This window comes from Drosophila nasuta, chromosome 3, assembly GCF_023558535.2.
Source record: "Drosophila nasuta strain 15112-1781.00 chromosome 3, ASM2355853v1, whole genome shotgun sequence".
Lineage (NCBI taxonomy): Eukaryota > Metazoa > Arthropoda > Insecta > Diptera > Drosophilidae > Drosophila > Drosophila nasuta.
The window spans coordinates 27,272,922-27,297,725 of record NC_083457.1 but is presented as its reverse complement, the minus strand read 5'-3'; the positions used below and the strand labels follow the sequence as shown (position 1 = coordinate 27,297,725).

At 39.9% G+C, this 24,804-nt stretch overlaps 5 protein-coding genes across 8 annotated transcripts in view; 2 read left to right on the top strand and 3 right to left on the bottom strand.

Annotated features, from left to right (window-relative positions):
• LOC132793330 (histidine-rich glycoprotein-like) overlaps positions 1-24,804 on the bottom strand; it is a 70,310-nt gene that overhangs the window by 6,377 nt on the left and 39,129 nt on the right. The gene's annotated exons all lie outside the window — the stretch shown is intronic.
• On the top strand, positions 3,259-6,065 carry LOC132793326 (T-complex protein 1 subunit epsilon). The gene is made up of 3 exons (XM_060803169.1): positions 3,259-3,480; positions 4,232-5,213; positions 5,274-6,065. The coding sequence occupies exons 1-3, from the start codon at positions 3,373-3,375 to the stop codon at positions 5,807-5,809; spliced, it is 1,626 nt and encodes a 541-aa protein (XP_060659152.1). The 5' UTR covers positions 3,259-3,372; the 3' UTR covers positions 5,810-6,065.
• LOC132793328 (endonuclease G, mitochondrial) lies at positions 5,925-7,389 on the bottom strand. Its single transcript, XM_060803172.1, has one exon. The coding sequence runs from the start codon at positions 7,011-7,013 to the stop codon at positions 6,081-6,083; it is 933 nt and encodes a 310-aa protein (XP_060659155.1). The 5' UTR covers positions 7,014-7,389; the 3' UTR covers positions 5,925-6,080.
• On the top strand, positions 7,765-16,490 carry LOC132793327 (pyruvate dehydrogenase (acetyl-transferring) kinase, mitochondrial). Its single transcript, XM_060803171.1, has 5 exons — positions 7,765-8,836; positions 14,615-14,822; positions 14,887-15,077; positions 15,142-15,716; positions 15,776-16,490. Exons 1-5 carry the CDS (start codon positions 8,713-8,715, stop codon positions 15,920-15,922), a joined length of 1,245 nt encoding a protein of 414 aa, XP_060659154.1. The 5' UTR covers positions 7,765-8,712; the 3' UTR covers positions 15,923-16,490.
• LOC132789936 (PTB domain-containing adapter protein ced-6) lies at positions 18,075-24,154 on the bottom strand. 4 transcript variants are annotated; one of them, XM_060798284.1, is made up of 7 exons: positions 23,596-24,154; positions 19,772-20,148; positions 19,270-19,691; positions 18,979-19,205; positions 18,490-18,918; positions 18,294-18,424; positions 18,075-18,232 (listed from the first exon to the last, which is right to left on the bottom strand). In XM_060798284.1, the coding sequence occupies exons 2-7, from the start codon at positions 20,072-20,074 to the stop codon at positions 18,170-18,172; spliced, it is 1,575 nt and encodes a 524-aa protein (XP_060654267.1). In that variant the 5' UTR covers positions 20,075-20,148; positions 23,596-24,154; the 3' UTR covers positions 18,075-18,169. The 4 variants fall into 4 exon arrangements, with proteins under 4 accessions (XP_060654267.1, XP_060654266.1, XP_060654265.1 ...); XM_060798283.1 differs by having other exon boundaries at positions 23,652-24,154; XM_060798282.1 differs by lacking the exon at positions 23,596-24,154 and adding an exon at positions 22,837-22,983.

The window sequence follows — 24,804 nt, the reverse complement described above, 5'->3', positions numbered from 1 at the left end:
TAGGATGTGGTAAATGTGTTTTTAGCGTGCTCACAATTCATTAAAAATAATGCCTGCAGCACGTGCAAGTCGTATTAATAACTTTTGCGGCTAAAAAACAATATAAGCGATAACGATAATAAAATCGTCAATCGATGTCTGGCTATGTGACGCGCTGTCTGCGGTTGACGGTCAAAAACGTAAACAAATATAAGGAAAGCTCACACACATACACACATGCAAACCACTGTGTGTGTGGTCTTTCTGCTGATGTCTGCATGTGTTTTGCAAATGCATAAGTAGTCCAGTGCTCACGTTTTGCCCAACGAATTGAAATTCGTCAAGCTTTTAATGCAAAAATTTAAATGAGTCACATACATAGACATCTTGAAACATGTGGAACGGATCAACAATGGAGCCTGCAATGAATTCTAAGTGCAATGTTCAAAGCGGATCTTACGAAACACTATAATTCAGATAATTTGAGGTAGATTAACTACCAAGGTAGATGAATAAATATCTATATAGCTTGTACGTAAATGGGTCGGTTGCTGTATAAACACGTCAATTGGACAGATAGCTAGCTGACTGCTGCATTAGGCGACGGCTGTCTGTAAACAATGGGATAACAGGTAAATAGCTACAATTCTAGCTTAAAAAGCAAACACACACAATTTGAAAGATTTCGTTCTTGTTCTTAATAAAACAAAAAAGAGTCATAAAAATAAACACAAGCAATTCAGTTTTTTTTTATTATTTGTATGTTAACAAAAGCTGAAGCCGATAAGATGCGACAGCTTTATAATGTTTATCATTATGATAAGATGTGGGATGTTGTTTGGCAACGCGAACGTGTAAAGTGGATGCAATCTCTATCACCCTCCCTCCCTCTCTTTCATAATTGACCTGAGTCAGCAACATTTGCCAAAGTGCCTCTTTCCCTTTCGCTCACTCGCATACGCTTCGCTTATAGTCGATTAACCCAATATTGAGTTGTTCTTGCAGCAGATACACACAAACAACTATGCACAAGCATACAAGCTCACACATAAGGTTGTACTTGCCACACAGCTGAGTGCAACATGGCGAGTGGAATTTTCCGTTGTTCGGAAATATACGAAGCGTCCGCTTCACATTGTTTTTGTAGATGTTGTTGTGACGTAATAAAAGCGGTCCAATAGCGGGACCGAAAATCATTGCCCGCAGCAAAGCAAAGTTGCACTTCACCATGCAGATGAGTGATTCTGTGATTTGGGTTTCGCAATTTTTGTTAAATTCAGTATAATTGACAACAGATACATACATACATATGTAGTTATATATTATGTATGGAAAAATTGATTAATAAAGTCGAAGAAAATGGCGACTGAATCCTAAGCATGTTCCATGCCATTGTTCCATGAAACTTTCTAATACACTAACAAGTGCTCAGCACACTTTAACGACAACAACAAGAATACTGGAATAACATTGGAACAAACAAACCGGTTGGAGTTCCAATTCTTTTTGTTCTCTCCACAGACGACACACAAAGTCATGGGGTCGAACCTTTTTTTGTTGTTGCTGTTGTGTGTGTTCTTCCGTTTGTTTATTTTGGCAGCGAGATAATCAGATGGAGTGCAAGCAATGCTGACTGTGCTGCTCACAGCGAGAGAGAGAGAGATAGACAGATAAGGGTAGCCATTAGTCTTATTGCTTAAGACGTAATAAGAGTAAATATTAGCAAAACATAAAAGTAAAATAAAAAAGCTAGCTGTTCGCCTAGAAAGTTCCAAATGGCGCTGGGCCAAGAGAAAAAAAAACAGTTGTTGTCATGCAACTGCGTATTGTAAACGCTTCAAGCACAAATTGAAAGTAAAGTCAATTCAGCGAATTAAAAATGACTTTCAAAACGAATCGAAAAAAAAAACATAAAAATAGTTCGATTACACACACACAATTGAAAATACATATGTTTGTGTTGGAATTTCAACAGCGTTGCCAGACCGGTCGAACACTACACGTCAATAAAGCAAATAATGTATGTGACGAGAGCGGTAAATAAAGCTCAAGCAACGTTAAATAAAATGCACAACAGTTCATATACATAAGTATATTTATCGGTATTCCTCTTTTTTATTTTTGTATTCATCTCCTCCGGACTTCTCACGTCTGTTTCGCTCGGGGTGTCAACAGACGACAACAACAACATGTTTAAGGTGAAAAAGATGGCTACTAAAGGGGAAGAAAACAAAAACAAAATAAAATACGCAAAAAAATAAAGTAAAAAATTATATTCCAAAGAAACACAAATCGTTATTGAAATATGTATGTTTTGAAATTAATCATTTACTTTACCTACTGTTCGCACATTATCTCATTTCTTTGTTTGGTTATGTGCGCTCACGCATACACTCTCATCTGCAATGAGCAACACACATACATGCACCAATATGCATAGTACATACATGTATGTACTTGCTATGTATTTACATGTATACAGTTAACCACCAACACCGATCCGAAATTTGTTAGCAATTACACTACTTGTACATACAACTTGCCATTCGTATTTATTTATAAATAACTCTAAAATTAATATGCCACCAATTGGATTGGATCCGATTTGTTACGGTACCCAGCACTTTTATTTTTTATTTTGCATTCTCATTTTTCACTACAAAATCGATTTTTGCACTATTATTTCTCTCTGTATGGTTGTAAAAAAAAACAACCATTACTTACAGTTTATTATTCATGTTTGATGGCATTTTCACACTTAATGATTGCAACTTAACGCACAAAGAAACAAAAATTTGGTTTTGTTGAATAAAACTTATTCTCTGATTTAGCGAAAGGCGTTTGCGAGAACTCTGCACTTGCGATCTGATTAGTTCGACTGCTGAATTGTATATGAACGTATTTGTTTCCTATTGGAGAATTTAACAAATTGTTAGAGTGTGACCTGAAGCGGAAATTGCGATATATACCATATGCCAAATATCGGGTAGACTTTAAAAGGTATTTTGACAAAATGATTTTAAGTAGAAAAAGTTGTTTTGTTTTGAGTAATTTACAGTCTGTGGCGAACATTTTTCCTTAACCTTTAATCAGATTTCCGTTAAGAACAAAAGATGTCTAGAAAATTCTTAAACGAAAAAGAGTAAAGGCATTTTTCTTACAAAACGCGGGTAAACAAATTTTGATAAATGACAATTTAAAAAACCGATTCTCAGTATTTTTATATGCATAATATACATTTACAGTATAAATTAGTATATTTTTAACAATCAGCTGCGGCCACGCTGATTTGTATCATTGCCAGTCAAATTTTGTGCGAATCGGAGAATTCTGGAAAAGCAAATTTAATCTGTGAAATATAATTAAATCCACGGTCCTTTTCACAAAACAACAATGAGCGCCTTTCCAGGAACGTTCGCGTTCGACGAATATGGTCGGCCTTTCATCATTCTCCGCGACCAGGAGCAGCAGAAGCGCATCACTGGAACAGATGCCATCAAGGTAAATTGTAATATGGCTTTGTTAAGGAGATGACAAAGGATACACTTGTCCTGTTAATCATAAGAGGTGTCTTTAAACCTGTCAAAGGGATTATTGGTATAGTTAAATGTGTTACCACTGAAACCAATGACGCATCGTATGCCGAATGTTCCAGATGTTCTACACTGCCGGCGTCTGTCGTAGAGACGCCATATGAATGGCTTGCATTGTGTGTAAACTGTGATAATTCATTATTAATCAATGAGAACACTATTACAATGATTCTCTTTTAATAAATAATAATAATGTGCCAGTTTCTGCTCAAATCATGACGTCACTTTTACATTTTGAGGTTAAAGTGCCGCACAGATGTTCGCAGTCTGCCGGCTGAGTCACGCGCCCCAAGCGATTTGAATGTAAAGTTGACAGTTCCACCGCTTATTCCATATACCCTTCCCTTGAATTAAACCACTGAACTTCTCGCAATGCTATAATAATATTGTTTTAAGAGTTCCTTTAGTTCAAAATGTTCCTTTGTTTCATGTAATTAGTTTACATCAACTTAGATCAAATTTAAAGTTGATTTTAAAGAAAATACTATGTTTTAATGTTTTTGATACTCTCATAATAGTATTAATAATTTTATTCTTAGGGTTTTCTTTAATTCAAACAGTCTTTGCGATGTCTTGAAATAAATAAGTAATCTAAATTACTTTGTATTGTATTTTTATATTAAAAATTTTCAAAATAATCATATTTTTATTGTTTTTAGACGCACATTATGGCTGCGCGCCAGATTGCCTCGACGCTGAAGACGTCCCTGGGTCCCAAGGGTCTGGACAAGATTATGGTCAGCTCCGATGGCGATGTGACGGTCACCAACGACGGAGCCACCATCATGAAGCTCATGGAGGTGGACCATGAGATTGCCAAGCTGATGGTGCAACTGTCGCAGTCGCAGGATGATGAAATTGGCGATGGCACCACTGGTGTCGTTGTCCTGGCTGGTGCACTGTTGGAGCAGGCTGAGGGTTTGATCGACCGTGGTATTCACCCCATTCGCATTGCTGATGGCTTCGAATTGGCTGCTCAGTGTGCTATCAAGCAGCTGGATGCCATCGCTGAACCCTTCCCCGTGGATCCCAAGAACAAGGAGCCGCTCATTCAGATTGCAATGACCACGTTGGGCAGCAAGATTGTCAACAAATGTCATCGCCAGATGGCTGAAATGGCTGTCGATGCTGTGCTTAACGTTGCTGATATCGAGAAGAAGGATGTCAACTTTGAGCTGATCAAGATTGAGACGAAAGTCGGTGGACGCATGGAGGACTCAATGCTGGTCAAGGGTGTCATTGTGGACAAGACTCTGAGTCACTCGCAGATGCCCAAGGAGTTGAAAAATGCCAAACTGGCCATTCTCACCTGCCCATTTGAGCCCCCAAAGCCAAAGACCAAGCATAAGTTGGACGTCACCTCCGCCGAAGATTACAGAGCACTGCGCGAATACGAGCAGGAGAAATTCACGCAGATGGTCAAGCAGGTGAAGGATGCCGGCGCCACCTTGGCCATTTGCCAGTGGGGCTTCGATGACGAGGCCAACCATCTGTTGTTGCAGCAGGAATTGCCCGCCGTGCGTTGGGTTGGTGGTCCCGAAATTGAGCTCATCGCCATCGCCACTGGTGGTCGCATTGTGCCCCGCTTTGAGGAGCTGACTCCCGAGAAATTGGGCCACGCTGGCTTGGTTCGTGAGATGGGTAAGAAGCATACACATTACATAACTCCCAAAGCCCTAACTAACTGGTTTTCATTTACAGCCTTTGGTACGTCCAAGGATAAGATGCTGGTCATTGAGGAGTGCAAGAACTCCAAGGCTGTCACAATCTTCTTGCGCGGCGGCAATGCCATGATCATTGCCGAAGCCAAGCGTTCCATTCACGATGCCATCTGTGTGGTGCGTTCACTGGTCAAGGACTCGCGTATTGTTTATGGTGGTGGCGCTGCTGAGATCAGCTGCTCTCTGGCTGTGGCCAAGGAGGCCGATCAGCTGTCGACACTGGAACAGTATGCATTCCGCTCGTTTTCCGTCGCCCTGGAGAGCATTCCCCTGGCACTGGCTGAGAACAGTGGCCTGCATCCTATTGAAACGCTGTCGGAGCTCAAGGCCAGCCAAGTGGCTGAGAAGAACTCTAGCTTGGGTGTCGATTGCATGCTGACTGGCGATTCGGACATGAAGAATCACAATGTGGTCGAGTCTCTCAACTCGAAGAAGCAACAGATTCTGCTCTCCACGCAGCTGGTCAAGATGATACTCAAGATCGACGATGTGCGCTCCAAGAACAATGGCATGTAAATGGCCATGTCAAACCACAACAACACACACCCCAAGCATTAACTCACATACTAAATCGCATCGTACTTCGCTTTGCCTATGTTCACGCTCTACTTCATATATATAGATTCGTATATCTCTGTATTAATTGTTTACTTTTATTAATCAACAACACACACTTCTTTGGAAAAGAAACAAAATCAAGAACAACATCAAACTAAGGAATCAACCTTAATTCGGTTGCGTTTAAACAAAATACAATTTACTAAAAACTCAACTATATTAAATTCCTTCATATCTTTTTGCCGTTTATGGTCGCCAGCTGCTTTCTGTTGATCTGGTCGAAGAAGAGCAAACCTGCTGCACGTTCCACCGTCTCAGGCGGCACCTGGAACACCTGCAACGGCGTATCATTACTGATCACCTTGTTGGGCATCACGTATGCTTCCATGTGCAGCTTCTGGTCCGCAGCTTCGCTTACAATCACCTTGTAGAAATGTGTAGGAACGGCAACCGTGTTGGATCCAATGACTTCGTACTTTACATACATCTTGCCATCGTCCTCTTTGTGCGGCAGATACAAGGGACCCGTGCAGACGTAGACATTGCTATAGGATTTGGTTAGCTTGCGCACGTACGTTTCCAGAGTGTTCCAGGAATCCCGATTGAAGCCCTGGCCCACCTGTGGTGCCATGTTGGAGAGCAGGAAGGTATCGTCACAGTGCTTTTGATGCAGTCGATGGTTACCAGCCGCCGCCATGTGACCACGATCGTAGCCGGAGCGTCGGTAATCCGTGTTTTGTGCCCGGAAAAATGGATGTATGCTTTCGTCGGGCTTGAAATCCGACTTGGAACGATCGACAGCGTCGTTGCGGGCCACCGATTCGGCAGTCAGATGTTCGAATACCCAATGCGGCACACGATTGCGTCTGTCGTAGGACAGCACATAATCCGATTGGGAGCGAACATGATCTAGTCCAGGGAATCCGTATTTCATGATTTGTGAGATACGCGATGGTGTCGCTGTCAGATTCTGTTCGCCCGCTGGTATTAATGCAGCTGCGGAAACTGTTGCAAAGACGGGCAATCCAGGAAGCCGTTGGAACTTTTCGGTTGCGGTTGTAGTTTCATTGCTGGACCGGCGTTCCGTATAGGAGCCCAGATAGAACGCACCCAATGCAGTGGCGCCGATAGTCAGAATGCTTCTCATCTTAAAGGCACTCATTTTTGATTACACTTTAATTAATAATATTTACAAAAATAATAGCAACGTTTTCCTATTGCACAATACACAGTCAGCTGTTCGGCATTTAAATCGGTGTGACCGGAATTATCGTTAGAGATGAACACGAATTGTCTTTAATCGATTCATTGTTTGCTGAAAAATCGATTCTATTCTTAAATCGAGAAGACATTGTTCACTATGCGTATACGTAATATATCCCTTGCAGTTGTCAATAAAAGACTACTAAACGATTTCATGCCACTTTGCAGCAATTATTTTTATAAAAAGAAATCTTCTTGTATGTTGCTAACTTCTTAATTTTTTTAGCCAAATATTTGAGATTTCAATCTAAAGGTTAATATAATGTAAGCAAATTGTTAATTTTACAGAATTAAAATCAAATAAAAAACTTTTGGTTCACATACTACTTTGATCATTTCGAATAGGAGCTGTTTAAAATTGCGCGCCCTCTACAAATATATAAATATACCAAACGAAGTGTAACCAGAAGACAATTATTGGGGTACGGTATTTTACTATACCTCAGCAATGAATCGTATATTTTGTAAATTTAGCTTTGCGGTCACCCTTAAATTGTTTAATTAGAACCACTTGTATTCTTATTATTATTGTATTTGTTAGTTGCCTGTTTATTGTGTTTCAAAACATTAAGATCGATTCACTGAAAACCAAAATCGATTTATTTTTGTCGACATAATAATCGATTGAAAAATCGAATAGTTTCCAGCTCTACAACGTTCTGGAGCGCGCCTATAAAATGAGCATACGCGGCGTGCTCTTCGACAGTCTCTCGAATCGTGGAGCAATAATTTGAGACAATTTCGCGGCGGCACTCCGCTTAGTCGACGCAAAGCGCTGCAACAACAAAGACGACGACGACTACACACAACAGAGAGCTAAAAGTAAATAAATAGCAAAGTTAAAAACAGTGTTATGACACGCGTGGCGCACAAAACCAGCGAATAATAGTTGTGCATATAATCGGTCAGACTCCAAAGAGCATATTTTACCATCATCTAAAGCTTTTTATGGAGGAAGAAGCATCAGCAAACTGCCGACAGCAAAAACAGCAGCAGAAACAGCAGCCACAACAACAATAAAAATTATTAACAACACAAAAAGCTGTAGCAAGCAAAAAGCAACAACAAAAAGGTTTTGCAGTTTATACAAATACAAATACAAATATTTTGCTACATTTTTACAATAACATCGCGTTGCGACAGCTAAAAGCACAATTGATTTATTGTTGTTGTTACTGGGAGTCAAGAACAGCAGCAGCAGCAACAACAACAACACCCATTTAGCACACTTAAAAAAAAGACATTGCCAGCTGTTCGTTCGTTGCGGTAAAAAAAAAGCTCGTTCATCGTTTTCGCGACACACAAGTAAAAGTGAAAAGCCCGGTCAACGTCCTGCTGCTTAAATACAAAAGTGAGGTTATGCACGTCATCATCCTGGCCGTTGTTGTCGGCATCTGAAGGTGAGCGAAGGACACTCCGCTCGCACTGCCGCCGGCCTAACGTTGCCACACACATACATAATTAAATTGTCACGAGTGGACAGCTTTCGGACCAAATAAAGTTGTTGTAGATAACACACACAACTGATAGATAGAGCAACAGCAACCCCCCGCCACCCAATCTCCTGCGTCTTACACACACACACAAAAGCAATCAATATGCGTATTTTCCCCGTTCGCCTCTCGGCCGTCTCGTCATCGATGTCGAGTCTGGCCAAAATGTTGGATTTCTATTCGGGCTTTAATCCGTCGCCGCTGTCAATAAAACAGTTTATGGATTTTGGTAAGCATTAATTACATTTGATTGCATGCAAAGCAAGTGCCACGCCTCCCTCCCCTAGTCCTTCTTGCCGGCAAACGTTCTCGCTCGCACTCTCTTTCTCTTTCACGCGCTCATTTGCTGCCACTTCACAATATGTTTGCATGTGTGCGTGTGTGTTTGTTTGTCTTGCTTTTGCTTTCCATGCCGTGCCAAACACTCGTAGAGGAATATTCAATGTAATTTTTAAATAGATTTGGTTAAATTTGTAACAATCTTGTTCAATGTCAAACACTCGACGAATTCTTTTGTGACGTCAGCACATGTGGCTTACAAACAAACAAAAAAGCTTTGTTTGATCTTATCAGACAATTGCATAATAGTATATTTCTTAAAGAGATTTTTCAAGACACCTGGTCACACTCCACAGCGTACGTGTCAATCGGCTTCTAAGCTCAGATCCCTCTTCAAAGCTGCTGGAGATGTGCTGCGCAAATTGCCGTTATCTAATACTCAATTTAGTTCCATTGAATTGTCAATTAAGCATTTTTTTTCCGCTTGCCGCCAAACACAAACTGTTGATTATGCAGAATAGGAGAGCGAACCAAACAGAAAGCAAACAACAGAGACAGAGACAGAGAGAGAGAGAGAGAGTGGGTGACTCAATTGCACGATTCACGCCGGCTTTAATGCTGTCTCTGAAACTATAAAAATAGCAGCTACAACAACAACAAAGTTTCAAACGGAAGTTCCCACAACTAGACTTATTTTTCATTAGCCGCCGACAATAAACGGCAATGGAATTTTATACTTCGGATTGAATTCGTCACCCTTCCTGCTCTCACCCACCAGTTGCAGTGTTTGGCACGTGCTGCCCAAGGACGTTTCAATGTCAGCTATATAGACAACTGCACGCATACACACAAACATACATACATGTGTATATATGTACAATTGCTTATTTACTAAACAGACTGTACATGCTTGTTAAACAGCATGTGTACATATTGTATTTATAAGCACTTTCATTCTGTTCTAAGCCGCACCAAAAACCTGCCCCAATGAGCTTAAAGTATGCATAGTATAGACAGTGCGATACCCTGTACCCAAATAGACTATAGACTTTGTTCTGTGAAAGAAATAGTTTATGTTATATAAAAATCATTCAGCACACATTCAATATATTTACATATAAAATGTGGAAATTTAAAAATTTGCGTTCAATATAAATATGTATATTAATTGACGCAGATATTAAACGTATATTTCAGAAAATGTTGGCTATCAAGATAAATATGTATTTTTAACTAATTGCGCACAATATGATTAAAATTATTTGTCACAAACAAGAAACAAAAGAAATGCTTTAATAATGCGGGAAATTAGTATGAATTAGATAAGAATTGATAACTCGCAACTAGTATAAAGCAAATTGTTTGTCAACAACTGGTTTCAATTTTAACAAAATTGTTATTGATATTCTCTCACAAAGTACAGGGTATTAGGTATTTAAGCAAAAGCCTGTCGAGCATTGTTAGGGCCCTGTAAAGGGGTCTGAATCATTTGAGGCCATCATGCAGGCAAAACTGTGCCACAAATGGCAACTGACTTGGAAACAATGCTCTCAAGCCAAGTGGCTGGGGCCCAGTTTTAAGTTTTACTTGATGAGTTTCGGTTCAGGAGGAGGCTGTGGTGCACTATAAATAGACTAACGCAACGAGGAGGACGATGAGAAATTAAAGGGACTTTTAGTACCTAGAAGGCCAACGACACGTGTCGTGTTCTTATTAATAGATGCGATGAATCAATTTCAACTGGACGTGGCAGTTAATTTTGACTATACTACAATGATTTACGATCACAGTTGCCTGTTTAATATCCATTGTTTATTTATTGTCTTGTTTGCATTGTTGTTTTATGACGTATCAATAACAATTTAATAAAAGCCCCTCCGCTAAGTTCAATAATACCTTCCGAAGAGTATATGCGCACTTGAACTTTGATGTGGGCGATAAGATTTGAGCCACATTTTGTTGCCAACTGTACTTGAAATGTAAATAAATTAGCACTTGAATATCTTTTGTAATGGAATTGTCGGAAATCTATTGGCAAATCGCTAAATATCACACAGCGTATGGAAACAAGGTTAAGAATATTATGTACTATGATATATAGTATAGCATATTATTATGTGTCGTAGTATTGTAGTATGTGGCAATTGAGTTTATTAATATTTTACATGGCGTATACGCAATGCCAGATAGCAGCCAATTATGACCCACATTTATTGGCCCTAATCACTTTCACTATCGCAACAACAATGTGCCAATCCACTAGAACATAAACAACAATATGTTATGGCAAATCCGCAGGTCCGATTTGATTACCACCCCGTAGGTTTCAGATCATGTGCTTTGCGTGGGCCCAACAAAAAAAAACATTTCATTTGATAGATATAACAGCAAATACAACAACAAATGCAATGACAAGATTTCTTTCCTATTTTTTAACGAGAATTTTAAACATGTATATAAATATTTTTTTTTATTTTGAAACGGAAAATTTTTTGTTGCTTTTGCGGCTGCTGATAAGTTGACTTCTTGAGTGTGTGACCATTTGAGGAATTGAATATAGAAGAATATACTTATTTGTAGATGATGCCATCACGCCAAGAAAATGGACTTTGCAATTCTTTAACAGGGATGCGTGAACTTTGGAATCAGCTGCTAACAAAAAAAGAGCTAAGAGAAAAATAAGAATAGCAACAACAACGCAACGTAGACGTCAAAACTTAACCCAAATAGAATGGGAGGCAAAAGCAAAACAAACGAAAAACAAGTCATCGACGACGCCCCCGTGTATTTTCGATACCCATGATAATAATAATGACAAGCACACGCGCCGCGATTTTCAAAACGTTTCGGCCAATAGGTTGCAGGGTATATTTTTGCGAATAGTTTGCAGATTAAATTGTATAATTTACAGTAGCATTTTAAGTACATAAAACATTACTTGACTACAAATATTTTTTGCTCGGTTAAGCAGAACAATAGATTATATTTAGTATATAGTATGACTGTCTCGCCGTAAATAGTGCATTGCTTAGTGTTTGTTCACAAAAAGCTCTCTTTGTCTCTTTGCTGCTCTCATTTAAGCTACACTTTTGATGTGTGCTAAAAGAGAGGGGCATCTCAAAGTCCAGCAGTCTGTTCTTGTCTGTCTCTCTGTGCTTATGCGGTCACCGCACGATTGACGTGTGAGCACGAGAGAGAGAAGGAGGCACGGCAAAAAGCAAAGGCGAATGTGAGTCAAATATACGCAAAGCTCAAAGATGTCGTCGGACGTCGAGACGTTAAAATTGGATCAAATGAATAAGCTGATGCAATAAAAGATGCCAATTTCTATCAATTTTTGGCTCCAACAGCTGGGGCCGGACCTGGCCGTGACGTCACGCCACTCAGCTGGTCGATTTTATCCGCACAAGTTGCCCCAGCAGCTAATACATAGTATTAAAGTTGTGAATGCAAAATGCATTTAAAATGTGCGCATTTCCTTTGCTGTGTGCATTCAACCCAACTTGACTGGACTTGACTAACCCTGACCTTGGGTGGTAAATCATGGGCGGGGGGGAGTTTAGGCGTGTGGAACAGCTGGGCGTTGGTATGCGGCATTAGGAAATTACTTCTTTGTCGAGCTGAAGGATTGCGTGCAAATACATTACAGTCAATTATTTATTGCATGGCTAAACCGATAATACAAAAAAAGCATTCAATTGTCTATTGTCTCTAATTGAATTCGTGACGTTGAAGACTTGTCACCTGTTTCAAACTCAATTACCATGCCATTACGCACAGACGTGAACGGGTTTGCAAGACGATTACTATTCTGTTTACCATTAAGTGTGTTGTTTTTTCTGCTTATCACGCGAGGCCAAATGAAAGTGAGGGGAGGTCTCTTATCGATAACAACGATGCATCAAAGTTCTCATCAGCTGTCAGACGGTTGCAATCAAATCTCAAAATCGAAATGTCTACAAATTCACACACACACGCACATTTACCTGCTTATAATATTTGCAAAAGCAAAGTTCGGCAAATGCACATACACACATACACGCATACACTATCGATACGGAAGGCAAACGGACAACAACAAAGCATAAATAAATAAAGCTCTATTTTGAGGTCAGCAGCTGTTGCTTGATGGTAGAGGGAGAGCAAGAGGTGATAAAGTGCCGCGCGTGTCTGCCGATCATTTTCGCCTACTCTCCCTCACGCGCTCACGCTCTTTCTCCCGCTCTCAGTCCAGCTGGTAGCTTCTCGCAAATTCTTATTGGACTAGTGTCGTCGCTTGTTTTTGGTTTTTATATTCTGCTTTGAGAACCTGTTCCAGCAGCGGAACTTTGTAGTTTGTTTATGCTTTCTTGTGTTTTTATAACTCGTTTTATTGATTCTGTTTTGTTTTCGGCATTCGTTACAATTGGCTCTCATAAACAAAATGGCCGACAAAGCTATCGAAGCATTTATATGACACATTCTTTATCGATAGATATATTTTGTCTGGGTATTTTCGATATATGCTGGGGCCCCCTTTAAGTGTTGTTTTGTTATGCTTTTATTGCCCCACCGTAGCCGTTTTTTATCAGGGTCGTTGGGCCGACGTCTAGATTAGCTAAATTATCGGCGTAATGCCCGAGGCAATCAGTCCAATTAAAAGTCATAAAGAGAAAAGAGAGGCGTGTCTCTTCTTTACGTTATTTTTTGCAAACTCTGACAACAGATGTCGCTTTGCAGTTCAAGGCTCAGTTCGTAATAATAATAATTTGTTATGTGTTTAATACTTCGATTTTAAGTTCATATTACGCTTATCAGTTATTTGTCTGTCGTCAATCGTCTGTTTCTGCTTTGCATCGACGTTTTGTTTTTGTTACGAAATTGTTGACGAACAACAACAGACAACGAAAGCCGCACACACACACATATATGTGCATACATACATACATATATATTATAAAATCTGTATTTGTATGAATGTGTGTTTGCAAAGTGCAAAGTTTGTTGTGGCGATTTTAATTTGTTGACTAAATTTCCGTTCTGGGTATCTTGAACTGAGCTTATTTACAATTCATTTTATTTCACACAGACACAAAGACTCACACATGCATACATACATACATACATGCATATTTACGCTCACACACATGTGTAGATATGAATGGAATGCTTGGCATAAAGCGATTGGGTTCAACTGCGTCGTATGCTTGGCGAATTTACGAGAAGCAATTTTAATATGGCGTTAATTCGATAGCAGACTAATTTCACCTTATGTTTTTGACTTCATAATCATGTTGTCTAGTCAAACAAGATAACCACAGAGAAGGAAATGTAACAGTTAGCCAGAGAGGTGTTTTATTTAATCTGTCTGTCTGTCTGTCCGTTCCTATGAGTATCTATATATCATATAGTATAACCCCTAGATATATCGAATTTAGCGATAATACCTTTTGATAATGTGAGCAGACTTATTTAGCTTTCGCCCCTTCAAATCATATAATAAGGGTAATTTTGAAGAATAATTGTAATTTAAAAAACCAATTAAAAACAATAATTAAATGTAAATAAAAACTTATTCGTTTACAAAATTCATAAATATTTTTGCTGCTAATTATAAATTGTAACTGACCCACACATTGCATGCATGATCATTTCAAACGCGCAGTCTATTATGTCTGATTAGAATCACGTGTCGCTTAAACGATCGTTTACTAAACCCCTTCCTACATTATCTCTTCTCTCTTTTTAGGTCAAAATGCATGTGAAAAGAAGTCGTATATATTTCTTCGGAAGGAGTTGCCCGTGCGCCTGGCGAATATCATGAAGGAGATCGCCTTGCTGCCCGATAATCTGCTGCACACGCGTTCCGTCAGCGAGGTGAGCTCGTGGTACGTGAAGAGCTTCGAGGATGTGCTGGAATTTGAGAACGCCGAACCCACTCACGATAATCTACAAAAGTGTGTAGAAATCTTTTAGAATCCCTCTAAAGCGTAAACTATATTAAACTCAAAATATTTGCAGATTTGTGCACGATTTGGATCTCATTAGGAATCGACACAATGATGTGGTACAGACGATGGCGCAGGGCGTCATCGAGATGAAGGAGAACGAAGGCGGTCAAGTGGATGCGCCCACCGAAAGCTCCATACAATATTTTCTCGATCGTCTCTACATGTCACGCATCAGCATTCGGATGCTGATCAATCAGCACAGTAAGTAAAGCTCTTCAATTTGTAACCAATGTAGTTAATCGAATATTTTGTGGCTCCTCTGCAGCGCTGCTCTTTGGCTCCAGTCCGCACTCGCTGGGCCGTCACATTGGCTGCCTGGATCCCGCCTGTGATCTGTCGGATGTGGTGCGCGATGCGTATGAGAATGCCCGTTTTCTCTGTGATCAATACTATCTGACGAGTCCCGCTCTCGAGATACAACAGTACAGCACCACGTCGGATGAGCTATTACCCATACGCACCGTTTACGTGCCATCGCATTTGTATCACATGCTGTTCGAACTCTTCAAGAACTCCATGCGTGCCGTTGTCGAGCATCACAACCATGACAATTGCGACACACTGCCGCCACTCAAGGTGGCCATCTGCCGTGGCAAAGAAGACATTTGCGTGAAGATCTCCGATCAGGGTGGCGGCATTCCGCGCTCCCAGTCCGACCAGCTCTTCAAGTACATGTACAGCACAGCACCGCAGCCCACGAAGTCGGATATGAACACAGTGCCCTTGGCTGGCTATGGTTACGGGTTGCCCATCTCGCGGCTCTATGCTCGCTACTTCCACGGTGACATTGTGCTGCTCTCCTGCGAGGGTTTCGGCACTGATGCCATCATCTACCTGAAGGTGCGTTAGAAGATCTCTCTTTTTATATAACAATTGTTCATTATTTTGCTGTTTTGCAGGCGCTTTCGGATGAGGCCAACGAGTTGTTGCCCATCTTCAACAAGACAAGCTCAAAGTTCTATCGCGCCACCGTGCCCACCGGTGACTGGTCGAATCAGGTAAAATACGCTAAGAAGCCGAAGAAGACGAGCGCTGTTGTCCAATAGTCCTCCTCCTCCCACCCCCCAAGCACGACGAAGTCGAAGGCTGTGTTAAGTGTCAGCCCAACCCCAGAAACCAACCCAACTAATCCCAGCATGGATCCTGATCCCCTCTCCAGAAAATGTTTTGTTTATTATCTTACCTTAATTTGCATTCAGTTTGTTGTATGTTTCATGTCAATTGTGTGTTGCTTTATTCAAAGTCAAATTTGCATTTTTGTGGAAATCTGTTGTCATTTATCAGTTGACATTCCAAATTATGATTTGAGGGATTTTTATCGAAGGGGTTTTTGGTTAAGAGCACGGGGTTTAGTAATGTAGAACTTAGAACGCGATAAAGTCTTATATTTTAAATATACACATATATTTATTTGCATATACAAAAGTCTTGAAACAATTACGAAATTAGTTTTTAATTATATTATATACATACAATATACATTTACTATTTAATTTTAGTTAAATGTTCTGTTTAATTTCAAGCACACGATATTTACTATTAATAAATACAACAAATATATATTTATTTTCTAAGCTCAACAAAAGTTGTCAATAAATAAACTGTTTAAACTTATACACACACACAACACCTGCAGAATGTTTTTTGTTTATGATTAAAAACCCCAAAATAATTGAGTGCTTTATTAACATATTGATTGTTTATTAGCATCAATTAACAGTTGTGCGATGCCTGCAACTTATAATCCTCTAATTTCATAACTGGTTGATCCACCCTTTTATTTATTTAACACTTGTTAATAACCATTTTATTTATGGCAACAATTGTCAATTTTCCTTGGAGCAAATGCGACAACCAAAAAAATGTAGCATACTTTTTGGCTGTATTGAAAAATCTCTCGCAGTAGCTCCAATTTGTTTGTCGTTTCAATTTTTTGAATTTCTGTTGATTTATTTACGCTCTAATTGATTTCTTTCAGAACTTTTCCAATCGTTGGCGTTATTTATATGGTTTCTTAAAAAACTTATAAGACTGCACCTAGCTCTGAGCCAGCCCATGGTCAGTTTCTCTTGACTGCTCTTTTGGTTCGATTTCATTTATTTTTTTTATACTTTCTATCGATCCTATCTGTCGTCAATAGCCGTAGCCAACTCATGAGCCGATTATTAAATAAATGTATAATGTTTCCAGAGCTCGGACATGAATGCTAGGCAGCTGAATGCAACAGCTCCAAAGCGCTACAACGACTTGGATTAGATTAGCAGCACTCAAATGATACTCAGGACATCTACGGAGAACAACAGCAACAATGGATTTAAAATCAGACCACTAAGTGGGCACGATATATCACTAGTTCTAGGCAAACATTCCCAAATATAACAAGCAACAGCAACAACATTAACAACTACAACTACAATTTGTATTCATGGCAGTAACGTGTTAAGTTTTTCATAGATTGTTAAACAAAAAAATATTGTTATAAAGCGTTAAACAAATGGCATACGTATTTTATAAGTGTGTTTTTGTGCAATAAATGAAGCAGCAAAAAAAAAAACAAAAAGCAGCAAAAGCCGTCAATGAAAACATTCCAAACTTTTTTAGGCACTACATTTTATTTTTACATAATAATAAATATTGTTCATTTTGCTGAGCTATACAATAATTGATTACGTGTGCATGTTTCGATATATATGCATTTATATATATGTATATAATGATAAGATTCGTTTAGAGTTATAATTATTTTATACAAAATTCTCACATTTAGGTTTTTAGCGTTTGCACATTATCACGACGTTTCTGACGTTCTCATATTTTCTCTTTTCTCGTTTTTAATTAGCTCTTGTATACATACATTTCATTTTCTTTTGTTTGCTCGACAATTGACATTCATTTAAACTATTTAACTACAGCAACAATTGATTCGTTTAAACAAAGTGCATTGTGCGCGATCTGGAACTCGATCTCGATCGCCATAATAATATAATATAGTAATAATAATAATATAATAATCATACATAATATGCAATATAAAATTATATAAACAATAATACACATACACATACAATATTTATAATTCAAGCTCAAAAGAATTTACCAGGCAATAATCAGAATAGAAGGCTAAACAACATTGAGGACGAATACCTCACAAAAATAAGCTAAGATACAATTTGTTTACTCTTTTCTTTCAGTTTTTAGTTGTTTTTTTTTTTGTTTTTTTGTTGTTTGTTAGTAGTAATATTAATTGATGTGTTTATTTGCAATGGCGTAATTAGCACCGCTGGATTTTCGGCTCACTTGCGCAACGGATCCAAGCTCTCCAGGGAGAAATCATCAATATTCAGCTGCTGACTCTGCTAATTTTGTGGAGATTAATTAGTTTTGATTAAATGGACGATTACGAGTTGTGACACTTACCTTAAACACGCTGGGTCCGTTGTTCATTTCAAACGGATCGGATCCAAACAAATCCGTGTTGCCATTAAGGCCAATATTGTTGGTCAACGGCGTGTTGCGTCGCGGAGCCGCAATCTTTGGCGGCGGTGCCACTGCAAAAGAAAAGCATAAGCAATTAAAAAAAAAAATTACATTTTCTCTTTTCAGATAAACCTACACAGTGGTGGCGTTATGTTAAGCTCGCTGGAGAAGCCGCTGCTGTTGATGCTCATGTTGTTGTTGCTCACGTTGCTGCTGTTGTTGTTATTGTTGTTGTTCTGCAGCTTGTGATCGTTGTTGTTAAAGAACAACTGCTGGCCAAAGCTCTTCGATGGTTCAAAGCCAAACAGATCATTGCTAATGGCATTGCGACCATTGCTGAGATTATCCTGTATCTCATCGGCACGTGGATCAAAATCGCTGTCCGAATCCGAATTGAGCAGCAGTTCATCCATTTTCTGGCTATTGCTTTTGCCGCCGCTGCTGCTGCTGCTCATCTGACTGGACAAAGTGCTCCTCGGTGGCACAATGGGCAAGAACGAATTTGGCGATGCCGAATGCGTTGACGCTGTCGTCGAATTGGTGTCGATCAGCAGCTTATCCTCATCTGTCAATGAACATGGAAGTAATTAGAAGTGGAAAAACCAATAACCTAACCTCTGCTTACCCAACTTGCCGTTGCTTAGGGTTTCGTTGCCATTCAGCTCATTAGCGGGCGCCTCGACAATATCCTTAATGCCCAGCTTATAGAGCATGGCATCCAGCTCGGCCTTTGGCAATTTGTTGGACAATTCGCGCAGTCGCTCCTTGTAGATGGCAATCGTGTTCTGCAGATGCTCAATCTGTTGCTGCGCCTTGTTGAGATTCGTCTTCTCATTGCTGTCCATGAATTTTCTGCAATTCAAAAAACATACATTAATAAAACAAAGTTTAAATAGTGGAATCGCAAAGAACGCACCTATAAGCCAAATCAAAGGCTTGACCAATGGTCAGCGTAATGTCCGAGGCCAACTTATTTGATATGAATACAAAGCATTCGTGTGTCTCGTCGGGTTTGGCGCTGCCATTGTAGCCATTGCTATCGTTGCTGCTGCTATCCTTGGTCTTAACCGTCTTGGCAATGAAGCTAAAGAACTTCTTCACACCCTTCTCGTCCGCACAATACGAGATGTTGTACAGCGGAAACTGATGCAGTATTTTATGGGTGCGCGGCTCTTGAATCGTAACACCTTTGATGCTAATTGTGATCTCAAGTTTCTTGAACTTCTCCTGTGTACCCGTCTCCGCTTTCTTCATCTGCTGGGCAAACTGCAGCTTGCGTATGGCATCCTTGACCACCTCAATGCCCTTGGGCTGGTCCACGCTCAGGTTACCAAAGAACTGCGCAACAAATAAACAAACGAAATGTTAATTGTTTTGTCACACTATGCTGCACACACAGACAAACACTTGATTCTCACCTTGACTAGATAGACGGCATGTCCGCTGATGAGCTGCTCCGGTGTATGCAACCAATTGCGTTTGCCATTCTTCGATTCGCTCTTCGAGTTGCTGCTGCTGTTGTTGTTGCTGCCACCGTTGGCAACGTTGTTGCCATTGCCATTGGTGGCATCGATATTGTCACTGCCATTGCCGGCATCCTGCTGCAATTGCTTCTCCTGTTGCTTGTTGCTGTTCTGCTTATTCCAGAATTTTAGCTGCGACATCTTGGCTGCCGTTTTGCTGCCCGAGCCGCTGCTATTGCCTGCTGGCTGGTAAGGCATCTTCAGTAATCGCGTCAGTTCGAAGCTTGAATTTGTTTATGCGTTTAGGGGCGTTATTTGGCAAACAGATCTCTCTGTAAGATAAGGAGGAATTGATTATTGAACTTCGGTCTCTACCGTATGATTTTATTATGTGATGGATTCGCTGCCTCTGGGTGCTTTGGGTTTTTCCCTCAATTTTAATTTGCAAAAATTCCAAACAGACATACAATACTTTTTGCTTTTGCTATAGCTTTAGCGACTGCTGCTGCTGTTGCTAATTAACAGCGATTCAGAGTTATACAACGTTGCTGTGAATCTGAATGCATTCTTGTCAGCTGGTAAGCCAATCCCTAGTGCATCTGCAGCCCAGCTAAACCTGTTGTTTGGTCAGCTATAAACTGTGAGCCATTATACTGGAACCTTCATGATGTCGCGCCAGTCGAGTAGAGTCGCGTCAGCTGGACACGAACGTCATCGCAGCGGTTGCCATCACTCAACAACACAAAGACAACAAACAAGAAAGCTGCACTCGAGTCTGTGCGACTCTGAGATACTCGTTCAACATTTACATTTACATTTATTTACTTCCTAGCTTATCAACTGATCATTATCTATTTTTGAATTGATTGTAATGTTAGTGCTCTGGTGTATAATAAATTTTCAAGTTCAATATTTAAATTTACAATCGTAATTCGATTTATGTCTATCAAAGCTAAATTATACACTAAACTTAGCTGCACAAGAGTTGCAAAAGAATTGTCACCAAGTTAGCGAGCTTGCGCTTTAATGGTTACTGAGTTGGAGCTGTTCATATGAACGGACAGACAGTCAGACAGATAGAGGAAAATACCTCTTTTCTTAAGACGTAGACACCTTACACAAATTTAGGTTAATCATTAAATCTATAAGCCCTCTTGATAGCACGATTATCGGGTATAATAAGCCAGAGTTTCTCAGAAAACATTCACACATACACTCTCGAACAAATTCACACACTAAAGTAGAACAAACTTTTACACACGTCTCGCTATATAGTACTTAAGTCGGTTTTTTTATTAAGTATCACACCTTGGATCTTTTGGAAGGGGAGATGCGGGGGATCTTTTTGTGAAATTCTCCTACAATTCTCACATTTCGTGCTGTTTTCGTATCTCATAATTAAGAAGCAAAATCTTGCAAAATATCAAAATGAATCATTGTTTTTGTGCTGATCACACATTGAAAGACAAACAACAACAGACTCAATACAGTGGACATTCCATGCAATGCATTAGCTTTTTTTGTTTTCGTGCTTTATAATATATGTAAATAAGTTAATTAATTATTTGCACATTTGAATTTACGGAGAATTTGAAAACCGGTTTGCTGCTCTCTGTACTGTGCAATGTAACGGGTGTAGACTGTATTCCAGTGTGTGTGTGTGTCTGTATGAACATAAGTTTGATTCATTTGCGAGTTGATTTGGAACTGGCAGCTAGTTGACGTTGGGGCATTAGGCAACACTAACAACGGCAACTGGCAATATAATGGCACAAAAGCGAAAGCCAAATTATCCAAAAGCGGCGTGCGATGACGCCAACAACAACAACAACAACAACTACGGCAGCAGCAGCAGCGGCGGCAACGACAAAAATTGAAAATAGCACAATAAATAGCTTAAGCTTAACGGCGAAACGAAATGAAAAGTGAAACACCCTGTATTTGGCAATTGTGCGCAATTATGGCGCCGCCAACGTCGCCGCTGCGCAATCAAAACAACAAAAATAATAAGCTAAAGCTAGAAAAAAAGACAACAAAATCATAAGCAAACGCTCTCAGCTGACAGCGACAAAAACTGCGTCGAACAAAAGATAAAATTGTCGACAAGCCAATGCTAAAGCCAACCAACTAAAACCGCAATCATTGCGGAAGTTACCAACACTGGCCTCCAACAGCAGCCCAGAAAATACACAGCCATCATCCCACCTCCCATTCCCACCCACCGCCAAGTACATACAAACTCTCCAAAAGCAGCGCGATCACTTTAGCATGCAGAATGCGTGAGTTTTTTATGCCGACAGATTAGTAGACAACACAAAAACAAACACTTGTAAGAATTATAAATACGACAAATATGCATGAACGTGCGCAGCAGCAGAGTTCAAAGCGTAGGCGGTGAAGAGGAGGGGAGCATGGCTGATATGCCTGCTAGCGGGACTTTTCTGTGTGTGTACTGACTGTGAAATTTGTGTAAACCATTTTGTTTTGCGCTCCACACACTAGGTGGAGCCACTACACACGCTATGGACATAATTTATGCAGTTAATGATGATGTCTTCACTCTTTAGCCTGGAGAGTAATCATCTCTACAATACACTTTCTTTTGGCTCGATCATGGTCACACCACCGAGGAGGAGTGTGTACACACCACTCCACGTTGAGACAAAACGCTGTTAGCAAACAAATGTGCGTTATTTTAAGGTTTAAGCGAATTGCACAAGAAAATGAATAAATAAACGACCAAATAGCAGTTGTACCAGCATTTTCAGCGTCGCTTTTGGGCCAAGTCAATCAAGAAAACAATAAAAACTTTCATAATTAGCGGTCGCAGCACTGCGCTTGCGTGTGTGCGTGCTAAAGAAGCACACAAAAAGAGGCAGTAATTTAAATTTAATCAAATACACACTGACACACTGGGCTATTATTATATTGTAATTTTACATTTGCACTTTTGCTTTTCTTTTGCGAATAGTAACAGACAGAGAGAGAGAGAGAGAGGAGACTATTAAAATCACGCATACCGATTGCTTAGCAAGGCGTTAAATCGATGTTTTGTGTAGAGTCGAGTCGAAACACAGAGCAACAATTGAGTTACAGATTTTCACCGCGCCACGGCGCCACTACGTAACGTACACGTCGGGAGACAGCTGCGTACTAAATAACAAAAAAGCAAAGCTTCAACTTTTTCAAGTCGTTTCGTTTAAATCACTTGCAGTTCAGCTCCTCACTCACTCACACACAGCCATTCACATGCCATACACACACACACATGCACATTTACACAAATGCGAGAGGGGGAGACAACAATAAACAATTGTTAAGATTGCCGCTCGCTTCTGTCGCGTTACTGAGATAAATCGAGATTAGAGCATACAACAACAATAACAAAAGCAAGAGCAACGACGCCGCCGCTTCTGGTGAATGCGAGAGATCATTAAAAGAGCTCGAGTTTGGCAATTAAAATTTAGTTTTTGAATAAAAACTAACGTTAACATTACATTAATTTCGCATTTAATACACGTGAGCAAATCTCTCCCAATAGTTTTTGCTCTCTCGCTCTATCTCTTTCTCTCTCGATCGCCCACATGACCTGCGACGCTCGCAAATGACAATGCGAAAACGCTAGCAAGGAGTAGACAGAAAGACTCATGCAGAGATTTATATGTATGTAGTATGTCGGGTATATTTCCAGACAATTCCGGATTTAGAATCTAAATTTGGACAATGGGCCAAATTTACATGTATAAAAACACACACACACACAAACAACTTGTACGTACTTTTCACTTGTTAAACAATTTTCGCTAGTTTTACTCGTTTAAAATCGGTATCTTGCCTTGTGCGCTGATTGAAGAAATTAGTGCAATTGATGCGCTGCGCTACGATGCGGGCGAGGGTGGACGTTTGGAGACTGGAGACTTCAGCGACGACGACGGCACAGTTTTTTTTTTACGTTACACGCGATGCACGCTGGACACACAAATAACAACAACTAACGAATATAACAAAAAAAATCAGCAACAATGGCGGGATGCTGCGGCTGGTACAAAACACAAATACAACAACAACCGTTGACTTTTTCGCGCGCGCTCTCTCCTCCTGCTGTTTATGCTCTTTCGTGCGCACTCTTTTTGTGTGTGATGCTTCTTCTTCTTCCACTACTGCGTTGATATGATTTTTTTTAAGTGTACTGCGCAAATTTACAGCAAACCAGAGATAACAGCAGCAGCAACAACATCAACCACGGCAACAACAGCAAACAACATCGACAATCGTTTGACGATGGAATATCCTCAGCACCTTCACGGTCCGCCGATTTGTTTTTACCGATCACGCGCAAGAGACTGAGGCTTGAGTTGCTGTTGCCGTTGCGTTGACCAAAAAGTTATGAGGCCGTTTCATTTTGCACCTGCCAGGGCTGCACACTCTTGCTCATGGCAAATGCATTTTTTCCACTCAATGCACAACACGGTTGCTCAACTGCCAGCCATGGGAATTTACCAGGGAACAACTATATTGCATGCCGGGCGGAAAAGCTAATGAGCGAAAAAGGCATTGCAACAGCCCTGGTTTGCGTGATACAGACGTAAAACTAGTTATTGTTCGCTTACGAATCACAAACACATGGGTATATTGATTCATTGAATGCCCTACTATTGGCGCTATTTTTATTTTTAGATAAGTTTATATTTGTATCTTGATCACATTTACTCAGTAAAATATCAAAATAGTTTTCAATATTTAGATTTTAATGACCACACGAACTCAAATATACTCCACTACCAAGTGTAGGTGATTAAGCGTAGTTTTCTCTTTTGTGGTTTCAGCACACTCACACACATACAAATGAGTAAGCGCTCAATTATGTGTCTGTATGTGTATGTATTTAAAAGTTTTACCTGTTGCTTTTCAATTGTTTGTGTATTTTGACGGAATATGTTTTGTACACTATTTGTTTTGAGCAATATTTGCTTACATATTTGCCAATG